Source organism: Gossypium raimondii, chromosome 13 (genome assembly GCF_025698545.1).
Source record: "Gossypium raimondii isolate GPD5lz chromosome 13, ASM2569854v1, whole genome shotgun sequence".
Classification (NCBI taxonomy): Eukaryota; Viridiplantae; Streptophyta; class Magnoliopsida; order Malvales; family Malvaceae; genus Gossypium; species Gossypium raimondii.
In genome coordinates this window covers 45233948-45249539 of record NC_068577.1, presented here as the reverse complement: position 1 = coordinate 45249539, position 15592 = coordinate 45233948, and the positions used below count along the sequence as shown (strand labels likewise).

Here is a 15592-nt window from a genome sequence, read left to right as displayed (position 1 = left end):
CACAACCGTGAGAAACAAAATATTTTTGATTTTTCCTTTTTTATTATTTTTTAGATTTTTTAGATTATACGCGGTCGTTTTAGGTTAGAAACACACTCTTGATTGAGTTTCGTTGTAAGCCTCAAGAACGAGAACACCAAAACCTAAAACGATGATTGAAAACCAATTTTTTAATACAAAATGCCAAATTAAGCCACTAATTTAGCCACAACCACAATCAATAAAACCCAAAAAATCGAAAATCAACCTTTTGGCACTTGACTACATACCCAAACAGTAACGGCCCCTCCAAAATCCTTAGTTTACTGACGGCAAAACGCTTGTTCCACGATTTTTCCCTAACAGTACCAAAATAGTTAGCCCAACACTTACATCCTAAACACAACAATGATTTACGAAATCGAAGCGAAACCTTACCGAATTTACACAAATGCGCAAACAACACCACAATAACATTACTAAAATCCCCCACAGAGTAAAAGTACAAATAATGAATCAAAGGAGTTTAGACGAATAGGAAAATCTTTAGGAAAAACAAGGAGTAATCGACCCAAAATTATTGTAATTATTATCTTCCCTTTATTGTAGCAAACGAAAGAACAACAAAAAATTAAAAAGATCACACGACAAAGTGGTGGGGAGTGGAAAAAGAAGGAGAAACTTTTTAGGAGATTATCTCAGAAAGAAAAATAATAAAATAAAAGAATTTAAATTAAATAAAAATAAAAATTTAAAAAGATTAAAACTATAACTACTAGATTCCCACTAATTTATTGGTTGACCAGAATTTAAAACCAACCCAAATACTAACTACATGATCATCATAAATAGAGGAAAACAAATATTCCCAACTTTAGACTCACAAGGATTCAAACACAAGACCTCTCGGTAAGTTGAGGCCTTACCATTGAAATAGCAGACTCATTCTTTTCATCCGCTGAGCGAAAATATTATAAAAGCTAGACACTAAATGATAGGGGTTGGAGTAAAAATAACAAAAAAATAAGGAAAAAATTTCAAACCTCGAACCTCGAACCTCAAACCTCAAACCTCAAACCTCAAACATACAAGCACAACACTTAACCACTGAACCAGATTAACTCACTTGACATAATTTTCACAATCTTAGTCAAAATCAGTACGTGACCACTCTAGGTTTCACTAACCCAATTTCTACTAACCCAGTTTTGGGATGTGACAGTGTGTATCACACGACCGTGTGCTAGACAGTGTGACATGGTTTAGGTCAATTGGGTTGTATGGGCCATACGGGCGTGTGTGAGATTGGATAGATTGTGTCGCCTACACAGACGTGTGAGCCCAAATTTTGAAAATTTCCCCAAGGCTATATACGTCGTGCGAATCGAATGTAGCCCTTCCGTAGGGTTCGTATGGTATAAATTTGTCTATAAATCATGATTTCTTATGTTTTGTTAATGTTAAATATGACTTTTGAACTGATGAGTAGTATGCTATAAGTGATAGCATGATATATTATATGCTAATATTATCTGAATCTGATGTGTAAAACATGTACGTCATCCACGAATCTGATATATGTTTAGTTCTGCATGTGCATTGGGGTGGCATTATAATTATGGAGAAATTGTGAGTAGCTTAATTTATCTACCGTATTTGGTGGCTCAGCCACGTATATTTTTTTATGGGTTACTGCACTTTGATTTGGCAGCTGGTCCGCATATATTTTGTAAAGTGACTTATGATCATTTAACGATGTGTGAGGCTGGATGGGTATTTAATACCCTAATTGGTGTGTAGGGATGATTGGAGACGGTGTGTAGCAGATGAGAGTAGGATTTGAATTTGTATCTGTTATGCATCTGTGTCTGTATTTGCTTGTTAATATGTTAAAACATGTGTATTTGATTATTTTTCTGAACTGCTTTACACACTGAGCTTGTAAGGTCACTCTCTGTTTGTTTTCTCTCAAGTAATCCATAGACATAGGACGGATCGGTACGACGGGAGCTCGGTCAAACATAATTAGCTTTGCGATTCTCTAAACTATGCTTACTCTATTTTGATTTCGTTGGATTGTTTTGGACTTTTTGGGACTAATTTTAATTTGGACTTTATTTTCCATTTTACATTTTTTAACGTTGTTAAATTATATTAAATCTACCTACAAACTGTTGGATTTCAAAAATCAAATCGTATTTTCCAAATCTTTATGCAACAAAGAAATTCCGCTGCAAAACTAAGTGTTTTCTTAAGTAATTACTGATAAAATTAATGAATTAGTTAAAAGAAAGTAATTTCCCCAAATAACTGAAATTTTAAATTTTCTAAAGCTAGCACTATCTATTTTATAAGTCTCAAAAGGGTTTCTGGATTTTTGAATGAACATAGATAACACCTCCAGATCTGGTCATAGCGTCTAGGTCGGGTTTGGGGTGTTACATTTGGTATTCTTGAAAAGAAATTGTTTGGTTCAATGGATGATTGAAGTTGAAATGGTAAATAAGTGGCATATAGTTAATTGTGTGTGTTTTTTTATATCCTTTTGGAATGCTTATGTTAGTATGAATATGGCTTGAATGTGGTTTTAGTAAGTACTAAGGGTTGAGTTTGATGAGTGGTTGAATTGGATGTTGTGGGGAGGAAAAATGTGGTCATTTGTATATGGTGGTAGTCTGTGAAATGGTATAGATGTCACTTGAATGGTAAATTTGGTAGTTAATTTACATGACTAAATTTGTGAAATGCTATAGATGTCACTTGAATGGTAAATTTTGTAGTTAATTCACAAGACTAAATTGGTGGGATTGAATAGAAATGCAAATAAGAATGATTTAAAATTTACAAGTTAAGTAGTATGTTGGTATATTTTTATGAAGTATATATCTTTGATTTATTGGATAATTGTTGGCATTGTGGTGTTTTGGTATATTTTGAATTGGTATAGGCAGATTGGTAATGTGTTATAAGTACAAATCAAGGTTTTATTATGTTTGGGCGTGAAAAAGGATCAAATGCAGGATTTTTAACTTTTTAACATTGAAGTATCGATATTTTGCATATTTTAATTAATTTTCCAACAAACAGAATGCCAAAATGGTATTGACACCAAGGTAAGGTATCGGTACCTATAAGGGAGTATCGATACCTTAAGCTAAGTACTGATACCTTTTGATTTAAATTGATTTTTTTAAACAATGAGGCTTAAAATGATATCAGTACCTATCAAGGGTTTCAATACCTATTCTGTAATCTTTGAAAACTTTACAGTTTGATCCTGTTTCAAGTCTGACTTAGTATTTGAGCTTTCGTAAACTCGATTGAGTCTCAAACACATTTAATTAATGCAAAATAACCATATTTATGAGATGTCTAATTGTTTAATTGATTTATTTTCGATAATTCTAACTAGATATTCCAGTAATAGTTGTGACATCCCGTAGCTTACACCCGACGATTGGGTCGAGCGAGGGGTGATACATAATTAGTATATAGTATTGAGCTTTTATAAACTTGTATTAAACCTGAAATTATTGTATATTGGTTGATACAAATGAAATACGTGATATCCATAGCAGTAAATTAGAAATAGGGTTTATAAAGGCATGTTTGATATCAAAATTTGTTAAATTATTATTTTTATAAGTATAATGAAATTTCTTTGCAAATTGCATTGAAGAGGGATGAGTTGATGTCAGTCTCGGACACATAATATGTTTATTTCGAAATGTGAAGCTTGATAACTCCGAGTTGCAAGTATATAGTAGACATGTGCATATAGATATACATGTTTACTTAGGGTAGAATTATTAATGCTAATATTACATACTTAAATTATAGAATTACCAGTAAGTGCTTTACTCAACATACGGTTTGTTTTCTACGTGCGCAGGTTAGATTTACTTCGAGATTTTTGAACTTTAACCTCAACATTCAATCCACAATCCCAGTCTCAACAGTGTTTGTTTGTTTCCAATATTACTTATGTTTGGCATGTACCTAATAGGTTATGCTTTGTGGTAGTTGAAGGAAGTTATAATCAAATGTTATATTTTATACTCTAGTAGTAATATATATATATATATATATATATATATGGTTGATATGCATATGCATAAAAGTATAAGCAAATTATAATTCTTATATTCGATAAATGTGTGAGATATTGATGGTTCCTTAAATGAAATGTTTTTACGACCCTAATTGATAATGAATTTGTTGTATGTTATTAGGTGCTTACATAAATGAAACTTAGATTTAGATTGGTATGTTTAAAGAATGTATATTTGCTAATTTTATCGTACAAATTATACTTTTTACTTGTGAATTGATCTTAGTTGCTCTAACAATGAATGTGACATATTGTATCTCGGACCCGACAATCGAGTCGGGAATAGGGTGTTGTAGGTCTGGCATGGTGTCTTTTTGTGAGACATGTGTTTAGATGGGGTTGGTTGTAAAGCGTCGGGACTTTTAGCTTACCAAATGCATTTTTTAGGGGGAAAGGTTCTATAAATAGTCCTCCTCTTCAACATTCAGTTCTATTTGGTTCTTCTGAAATATTTGAAGTGCTTTGAAGAATTTCCAGTTCTCTTGCAATTTTTGATTTTTTTCGAGTGTTCTTCATTTTCTCTAAGTTCTTTCTTCTCATTCTTCCTTTTTATTCTTCTTGTTTCTAGTTCCTTCCCTTTTGTTTCTGTTCTTGTTTTGCCTTATCCATTACTGTTTACTCAGATTTGGACAAACCCTTTACGGGGACCACTAAAGCGTAACAACCTTATACAATATCAGCAAGAAGAATGTCATAGCAGGACCACACAATATTGTGTATGGCAACAAATTGCATGCAATGGACTTGCCACCTAGCCGGCCACTTAGGCAGGCCTACCATCTGTATTTTTTATGACATGACACTACCAGACGGGGGACCCTCCCCTATATATTCCCTAGAGCATGAAGAGCTAAAGATCGAACCTTCCTCTTCTCCAATAAAACCCTAGGTTCCTCAACCTTCTCTTTTCTCCCTATTCTTTCCTTGTTAACTTCATACTTCAGCTTTCCGCCTGTCACAAGTGAACCAACCATCCAACGGTCACCACCTTTTCCTCTTTCTTAATTCCTTGCATCAATAGACAATATTCAAAACAATTGGTAATTGTATCTTAGTTTGTATAAAGATTTTAAAAATATATGTTATTTATATTATAAAATAAAACTTATAGTATTGATAAATTATTTATCAAAATTAAAATATTAAAATTTAATATGAGATGGATTAATATTAGAGGTGTCCATGGGCAGTGTCGAGTTCGGGTAGGGCCCATTAAAATTTTTAGGCCCGAGCCCAACCTACTCAAAAAATGGGCTTAAAATTTTACCCAAGCTCGGCCTGGATAAAAATGTTGAAACTTGGGCTCGGCCTGGCTTGCCCGTATTAGATTTTTATATAATTTTAAAAATATATAATACATCAAAAATACTAAAATATTAAATAAATGTTTCCCAACAAATTAAAAATAAATTAAAAAATAATATGTACATTTAAATAACACTAAGATATGTGCAATTTAACAAGAAAATGCCTCTAAAATAGTAACAAAATTAACAATAAAACAAAAGTTATACAATGTCCAAACAATAACAACAAAATAGTAGCAACATAGTAGTAAAATGGTAGTAAAATAGTGAAAAAAAACAAGAAAATAGCAAAAAAGTAAAAAAAAATAAAAAAGCAACATTTTTTTGTATATTCGGGCCGGGCCGGGCTCGGGCAAAAAAAACTTACTCGAAGCCTGACCCGTTTTCTATACGGGCATTATTTTTTGGCTAAGCCCATTTTTCGGGCCTATATTTTTACCCAAACCCTCTCACTTTTCGGGTGGGCCTTCAAACCCGGCCTGACCCATGGACAAGTCTAGTTAATATAATTTATTTTAAAATTTTTCATATTTTAATTTAAAGAGAAAAATTATTGATGATTAAATAGTAAATAAAAAAATGTTATAATTCATGAATTATTATCTCTACTATTATTAAGTTGTTTTATTGAGTTTTGTGTCACGAGTTTAAGTGACACCCACTCAATTTATTAAATTGCCAATGAAGCACTTCCTATTTAAAATAAATTATTTTACTACTAGGGTATTTTTGTGTTTTATATTAAAAAATAAAAATTTGCATATGAATCTATTTGAACTATGCCACCAATATTAATAACACCTTAACTTTATCATTTCAACCAAAATTTTATTTTAATTTTTATGCATTTTAATGCTATGAAGCAAATTGTTTTGCCCACATCGTATGTATATCTTTACTATTATCTAAATGTGTGACTAAGTTGATGTTACGGTTCACCTAAATACCAACCCAATCAAGAAAATTACTAAAAAACATATTCTAAACAATTAATCTATACTATTATATTATAAGACAATTTTGTATTTTCACACATTTATATAGAATTAATAAAAATAACTTTAAATTAAAAAAATGCAAGCGGTGGGATTTGACCTCAAAATGAAAAAAATATTAAACTTTGCATCCAACCAAAACACCATTATTATCTTACATTACAAATTTTTACATAAATTTTTCGACCGACTTTTGTTTTATGTATATAGATAATGTCATTGCTTGAGCTGGTATCATGAATTAACTCAATATTCTTTTATAATTGGAATTTTCTTTTATCAACATGATATCTTTTGACAAGCTGTAGAAAATGACAATACCATGATAAACAATTGGTGCATTTATTAATCCTAATTTTATGTATTTACATATTTAGTTTCTTTTACTCACAATTTAAACTCATCTTTTCATTTTAATTTCATACCTCTCACATATGTGTTGTTATTTCAAATCATATGTGTTATTTTTAAATTTAATTAATTTTAAATGCATGCACATATTCTAAATATGTGATTTTCATATACATACTGCGTGTAATAAATTTTCTAACAAATATAAAGGGATAAATCTCAAATTTATACATGAATTTTGTTTCAATGTGCAATATTCTAAATATGTGATTTTCACATACCGACGTGTGTGATAGAATTTCTAATAAATATAAAGGGATAAATATCAAATTCATACATGAACTTTGTTTCAATGTGCAATATTATAAATATGTGATTTTCACATACCTACGCGTGTGATAGAATTTCTAGTAAATATAAAGAGATAAATATCAAATTTATACATGAACTTTGTTTCAATGTGTAATTTGATACATGAACTTTGATTTGGTGCAATTATTATACACATGAAACTTGAATTGTGGTTCATATGTATACATTCAATTGTACACATTTAAATAAATGAATACATACATTATTTTTCATATTAGATTAATACGATAGTTCGGTATGTAATATATCAAAGTAAAATGGTGCTAATTTGACAATGTTAATAATTTCTGAATATTAAATTAAATTAAAATTGCATAAAATTATTGTTCATCTATGATATCGCACATTATATCACAGTTCTTGAATATTTTTTTATATTTATCCCTAATATAAATGATATTAAGTTGAGATATTGGTTGTGAGCTGGCTCTGAGTTGGCCAAAGAAATATTGATAAAAGGCCGGTAAGTACTCGATGGCAATAACTTGCTCCTACCTTTAAAAGGTATAAAATTATCTCAAAATTGGAGGGAATGTTCATTTATGTATGGTGATGAATCATCCTATATGCCATTTTCTTCGTAGGAAAAAAGGTCAAAAAATAAATTAGATAGGATTATTTTTATGGGTAATTATTTAATACATTATCTATAAAAATTTTAAGATTTCATAACTGATTGAGATTGTGACAATCATCACATTCATTTAGATATTTGTATATATTTTTACTAACTTTATAATATATTTGTTAAACCTTCAATTCTTTTGTAGAGTCTAGAAAACTCCACCGATAATATGAAATAATTTTCCTATTAATATTTTTATTTAAAATTCACATAAACTATTATTAGGAAAACTATTTTGTACCTATTAATAGAGTTTAAATGTGTCACTTGTCAATGCGGTAAAGAAGTAAAATTTTAATATTAAGAAAATGGGACATATGTCAAAAGTATATTTGTAGAGTTATAATATTATATTGATTGTGTATTAAATACTTATTAAGTAAAATTATTTAATACACCTATTAACAAAATAGTCAATCACGCTATTGGTTAAGTGGCAACCTCTGTAGGTGTCAAGTTAATTGATATAAAGTACATGGTTTGATTCCTATGTTTGTAAACCATTTTCCACTTCTCTCATGATAATGTAATTGTTTGCTAGTATACTTTTTTTTTTGGCATAAATCTAAAATTTTCTTTCAACATTTACATTTTTTTATCAATTTGAACTTTTGGCCCTTAATCTTTTAAAAAGAGTCGAATTTGACTATAACTTTTTAAGAAGAGTCGAAATAATAGAAATATTGACTAAAACGTTAATTTTTAAACATGGTAACTCACATGGTATTCAACATGTACTCCATGCTATCTTTTTAATTTTTTATATTTTTATATTTTTGAATTATTTTTAATTTTAGAATATTTTTATAATTTTTAAATTATTCGTTGGCATGACATATAAGACAACTTATACCATGTTAATATGAAGTACACATAGATTGCCACATAGGTTGGCATGCCAACATTATTTAAAATTTAATTTTAGTTAACATTTCCATTATAAAAAAATATTTTACTCTTTTAAAAAGGTTAATGATCAAATTAAGCTAAAAATGTCATACCCAAAATATATAGGGTTAGATAAAATAAATAATTAAGGAATGACTTGGTCTATATGGTTATGTAGTTAATACGGCTATTTTACTAAAATAGTCTAAAAAAATATTATATTTACAAAAATAACCTAGGTTTAAAAACAATCACCAAAATAACCTAAAAGGAACAGTAAAATTGGGTTGTGGCCTGTCAATGGCCGGAACCCACTCGTATTTTACACCCATGATTGCCTAATAATTGTGTCAGACTTAAAAATAATAATTTTTTGGGTTTTGGCCTGTCAATGGCCGGAACTCATTTATTTTTTAAATTGTATAATACTGATATACGGAAAAGGAAAAAAAAAAGGAAAAAAATTTTGGGTCTTTGGCTTCATCAATAGCCGACACCAAGACAATTTTAAAAAAATTATTCTTTTGTGTCGAATCGATATTAGTATATGAAAAAGTAAAAAAAATTTTTTGGGTCTTGGCACAAATGGCGACACCAAGACAATTTAAAAATTCTTTTTTTCGTGTCGAATCGATATCGATATCTAAAAATAACAAAAAATTTTTTGGCAGCACCTAGTACAATTTTTAAAAAAAAAATTCTTTTTTTTAGCGTCGAATCGATATATCAAGATACAAAAAAGCAAAAAATTTTTTTGGTGCGACCATCAATGGCGGCACCACCTTGTAATGGTCATCATTAAACTCTATATATAGTGAGTTGTACACTACGGAAAACTCCATACACTATCCGATCCAAAAAAACTCATTTCCTGATATTCTACAAAACACTATCATTTTTATGCCTCTCTCAAAATTTTTCTCATTCCATTTACACCCAAACCACTCACTATATATAGAGTTTAATGACGGCCATTACAAGGTGGTGCCGCCATTGATGAACCAAGACCAAAATTTTTTTTACTTTTTCAGATATCGATATCGATTCGACACGAAAAAAGAATTTTTTAAATTAGTTTGGTCTTGGCCATTGACAAAGCCAACATCAAATTTTTTACTTTTTTCGTATATTGATATCTGATTATGACACGAAAAAAAATAAACTTTTTTTTTAAATTGTACTGAGTGCCGGCCATTGACAGGCCAGCACCCAAATTTTTTTTTCCTTTTTCGTATATCAGTATTATATAATTTAAAAAAAATATACATGGGTTCCGGCTATTGACAGACCAAAACTCAAAAAATTAATTTTTTTTAAGTCTGACACAATTATTAGGCAATTATGGGTGCAAAATACGAGTGAGTTCTGGCCATTGACAGGCCACAACCCAATTTTACTGTTCCTTTTAAGTTATTTTGGTGATTGTTTTTAAACCTAGGTTATTTTTGTAAGTATAATATTTTTTTTGGACTATTTTTGTAAAGCCAGTTAATACACTCCTTCTCATTTCTTTTCCTTTTATTTAGGATAAAAGTTACTTTAGAATATATATTAATTGAAGTAGAAAATATACAAGAGTGGGTAGTAGCTTAAATGACTAGGTCTTTGCGCTTTCCTCTTGCTTTCCCAAATTCAAGTCATGCCACCCTCCTTCATTGTCCTTTTAATTTCAGCAATATGGGTAATTTACCATACAACTCCTTTAAAATTTGTTAAACCTAGTTATTTAATTTACTTTCCTAGTTATATTAGAATTTTGTTTCCCTTTCTAACCTAAAGAGAATTGCTTCCCCCTCATTTTTATATTTCCTCCTATTTTCTTTTCTTCCCTTTACTTTTCATAATAATTTTCTCCATTGCCGATAATTATTTCGTTTCCTAAATCAAATCTTTCCCTATTCCGTTGTGTTTTTATCGGTTTAACAAATCATCGTTAATTTCATCCTTAATTTTTTCCAAGAGTCGGTAAGTTCAATTATATCCTGGTAATCAATTCCAAATTCTTGTAGAATTTACATTCGATGTTAATCTTTCATTCAAAATAATGGATCTTTTACGAATCTTGCAGGAATTCTCGGTAATCTTGATAAATCTTGAATACAGTTAATAATTCTTGCATAAATGTTGTTTGAAAGACCCAAGTTAAGTACCACAGATCAGATTGGAGCATGAGGAACATTGCTTGAGATCCCGAAGACAACTATGTGTTCTTTTACAAGCGAATCAGGGCAAAATCGTGCCTGGTATAGTGCTACACAGTTTGCCACATGGGCATATAGGCCACCCGTGTGGACCACATGACCTCTCACATGGCCATGTCCCCTTGAAACCCTAGGTTTTTTTGATTCACACACGACCTAAGACCCTCCACACGATCGTGTTTCCCATATAGCTTGATTTTACAAATTCCACATAGCCACGGTCTATCAGACAACCTAGCCACACGACTGTGTACCCCCTTCACACGATCCAGGGCTTTCCACACGGTTCAGTCTCATGACCATGTGTCTCATGTTTATCAAATTTTATAGTTTTGCCCAAAATTTTATGTTTTGTTCAGATTAGTCCCTAATTGATTCTCACACTGTTTAATGTTTAATTTTTATTCAATTAAGCCTCTGATAATATGATTAATGCTAGAATCCATGATTTAATTGATAGAATTAATACTATATTTGCATGAATTGTTTATTGCACATATGTTTATTGCATCTGTATCTGTGATTGTACATAGAGCATGCCTTATGTTACCGTTAAATTGAACACTTAATAAGCATGACTTTCGCTATCGAGTTGATCTGTTATAAACATATTATTTTCTACTGTATTGAACTGTTATAGGCATATTGATTGCTACCATATTGTTCTGTTTTAAAACATAATTAAATGCTACCATATTGATCTGTTTTGAGCTTGCCATATTGCATTACATGGGGTGGGACGATATGTACGGAGGAAGAAGTAATAATTTATCTACAAATATATTTTTTGTACACCCACAGCCCATTGACAATATTTATCCTTTAAATTGGAAATATGTTGTACATCCACAACTCATCGACAACTTTTACCTGCAAATATGTTGTGCATCTACAACCTAGCGGTAGATTTTATCTGTGATATTTTGCTGTGCAGCCACAACCAATAGCAGTTTTCATTTGTGAATTTTTGCTGTGTATCCACAGTCCAGTGCCAGATTTCATCTACAAAACAAGTGGTGGTTAAAGCACAACCTGGTGTGTAGGTGGTTGGAGTTTAGAGGAACTCCCATTGTGGTGTGTAGTGGTGGGGTAAGATCTTTTTTGTTAAACCGAAACTGCATTGCACTCATAAAGCATGTGCATACAAATTGGATTTTTCTGAGATGACAAATATATATATGTATACATTGATTGAAGTGGTATGAAATATCAGTATTCTGAAATTGTTAGTATATTGTTCTATGCGTTGTGTTACTATATACTTAAGTGTTTGACTGGTTTACTTGTGATGGAACTCACACTGAGCTTCATAGCTCACTTCCTTTTTATTTCCATCTCTACAAATAACCCACCAGATTAGGACGCCAACACGACACTCGGAGGGAATCGGCTTGGTTTTGTTTCTATTAAATATTTTAGATTTATCATTTGATACTTTCGTTATTAAGAGACTGTAATGTTTTAATTTCAATTTATGGCATGGGACTTAGGAATTGTGTTTAAAAAGCATGAATGCCATTTAATTTAATTTTAGGATACTAAAATATGTTATTTAATTATTTATGCATATAATTTGATTAAATCTAAATTGAATATCACTTTTTCATAGATAAATTTTGACTAATAAATAAAATAGAAATTAACTGAGTTTACAGTGATAATAATTTTTTCAAGAAAAATATTAGATTAATCATATTTCTGTCCAGTCATGAGTTTTTCTAAAAAATAAGCTAAGTTTTCTTCTAAAGATAAACAAATGTTTTAAAATGACTGTTTTGAGAACTCCGATCATACTAGGCCATCTCGGTGGCCGATATAATCTCCTAGATTCGAATCTAACTTCTAGGCCGGGTTGGGGAGGTTACAAAAAAAATGTTAAATTGACAAAAGATATAAATTTTGAGGGCTAATCTGGCATAATGCTAAAAATTATATGTCAAACTAAGACTTTTCTTGGTAGAGTGAAAAGAAAGATGAAAAGATGAAAAATTAAAAGGATAGAAAAATAAGAAAAATGAAAAATATAATTTTTCTTTCATAGGTGTGCTTGGTGAGAAGGATGGTAAATGGAAAGAAAAAATAAATTTATTTCCATTTATTGCTTGGTAGAGCTGAGAAATGAAAGGAAAAAAAAAACATTTGAAAAATGCATAATTTTAAACTAATATAAACATCTCTCTCATTTTCTCTCCTCTCATCATTCAAAGTTAGAAGAATTGTGGTGCGATTGGTTTTAGAAAATATTCACTGCTTTTCATTTTCGAAAACAATTTTCATTTTCTATTTTTGAAAATTAAAAAATATATTTAATAAATGAAAATAGAAATTTGATTTCAATAATAAAAATAGCGAAAACTCGTTTGGTATGTGTTTTTAAAATGAAAATGGAAAATAATTAAATAATTAAATAAAAGTATAATTTATTAAAGATGTATTACAATAGTAAAATAAAATGTAATTAACCATAAAGAATTCAAACCAGGGTAAATGTAATGCATAAATGAAACTAAAAACCCTTGTTTTCAATTTTTCAAAACATTTTATTAAAAATAATGAAACCATGTTTTTTATTCTCTCATTTACACCTACTTTTATTTTTATTTTCCAAAATCATTTTTAAAATTTTTAATCAAATACGTTTTTCTTCACTATTTTCTATTTTACAAGAAAATGAAAAAGGAAACAATATTTATTTCCTCAAACCAAAGGCATCCTTAGTTTTTTTTCCACGATGTCCTCTAATTTTTCTTTTTCCCTATCAACTACATTTTATTTTCTTTTCACTCTTCCACTACCTCCTTCTATCCTTTCACTCTTCCTTCAAACCAAGCAGACCCAAATACTTTATGAGTTGAGATAGATGGGCCAAGCAGACCCTAAAATACTTTATGAGTTGAGATAGATGGACCAAAAGTAGAATAATTTTCTATTTGAAGAGTTTTAAAAATTGAAGTCAGGACCATTAGTTTTTCAGTATACTCATCAGTATCATTCACATGTACAAGATCAATTAATGAATCTTAGAAAATTGAAAATATTATCTATAAATATGTGTAAAAACTAACAATTCCATTGCATTGCAGACTTCCTTTTCGCTTCAAAAATGTCTTTATCCCTTCGTTTTCTCAGCGCTAAACTGTTCTTATGCCTCTGTTTAACCTTATTTCAACACCATGTCACGTTTTCTGCTTCGAATCCTACTGGTCTAACCCTAAGGGCTGTCCTGGATGATTCTCCAAACTCTCCTTTATACCTTATTGAAAACATGACTATAGCTGAAAGAATCGAAAGATTTATCCAAGTTACCAATGCTAAAGACAATTATTTGAATCTTAATGCAAGGGTAGGCCCTGATAATTCTAATTCTCTATCTCGAGTAGTAATGGCTCGAGATGGTTTATTTTATTCAGTATGGCTTCTAATAGGAAGCCAAGGCCAAGAAGTGAAGCTGTTGATGGACACAGGCGGTGGTCTAACATGGACGCAGTGTCAGCCTTGCCTAAATTGTTTCCCACAGAATCTTCCAATTTATGATTCTAGAGCTTCCACTACTTACTCCACTCTTTCTTGTGACCATCCTCTCTGCCAAGTCGAGGGTAGCCTTTATACTTGTGTCGATGACTTATGTATCTTCGTTCATAATTATCATGGCGGCCTCTACACTACGGGCGTCGCATCCCTGGAAACATTCTATTTCCCTATGGACCCATCTACTGCTCTAACTTTCAATAATCTGGTCTTCGGTTGCTCTCGGGATAGTCGTAACGTTGTTTTTCAGGACACCGAACTTTCAGGGATCTTTGGAATGAACATGATGCCGGATTCATTGATGAGTCAGCTTTCTAGTTTTACTAACTTTCGATTCTCCTACTGTTTGGTCCCATTTCCTGATTTAATACCTCATACACTTGTTCTAAGGTTCGGAGATGACATTCCACTGTTGCCTCCAGAACGTGTTAAAACAACGATGTTCGTGCACGCACCTTACCTCTATAATTACTACGTGAACCTGGTGACTATAAGTTTTCTAAATGATCGTCTAGGATTTCCTCCATCTCAATTTCAGCTGAGGGAAGACGGGTTAGGTGGTTGCTTCGTTGACTCTGGATATTTGCTCACCGCAATCGAAGACAACTATGTTGGAGGGGTGAATGCATATGATGTACTAATGGATCTGTTTACAGCTTATTATGAGAGCAACAATCTTAGAAGAACAACGGATCCGTCAGGACTTGACATGTGTTTTGAACGTCCAAATGATTTTAATAATTTTGCAAATCTAACATTCCATTTTGATGGTGAAGCCGATTACTTCGTTCCTCCACAGCATTTGCATATCTTCCAACAAGATCACTTCTGCGTAGCAATAACAAGGGGAAGATACGCAACTGTGCTTGGAGCATGGCAGCAACAAAATAAACGTATGCTTTATGATGTAGGGCTTGGTAGACTCCAATTTGCTGATGAAAACTGTGCGAATGATTAATGGTTTTTGGTTATGATTGTTGGCGTATGGACTTCTACTTATTAATAAAATATTAGTAGTCACTGTTTTCTGTTTGGAAACAATCTGCTTATTTCAAAATATTGTTTTGGTGTTTCAAACACTATTGTTAGTAACTCAAGTTGCAAGCTTGCTGATGTTACAGAAATAGCAGGCTGGCCCAAAATGAACTGACTTCTTCATTGTCCTACTGTCATAATTAGTTTTCATTGTATTCTTCTATATATAAACCATAAACCAAAATATTCCGGGACTAAAA

The 15592-nt window shown here is 31.1% G+C and overlaps 1 protein-coding gene across 1 annotated transcript; it reads left to right on the top strand.

Annotated features, from left to right (window-relative positions):
• Positions 1–13932: 13932 nt before the first annotated feature.
• Positions 13933–15315, top strand: LOC105781612 (aspartic proteinase nepenthesin-1). Its single transcript, XM_012606134.2, has one exon. It carries the CDS (start codon positions 13933–13935, stop codon positions 15313–15315), a length of 1383 nt encoding a protein of 460 aa, XP_012461588.2.
• Positions 15316–15592: the final 277 nt, after the last annotated feature.

What these genes read in the sequence shown, in the direction of transcription:
- LOC105781612 (XM_012606134.2), top strand. Translation starts at nt 13,933, where the DNA reads ATGTCTTTATCCCTTCGTTTTCTCAGCGCTAAACTGTTCTTATGCCTC.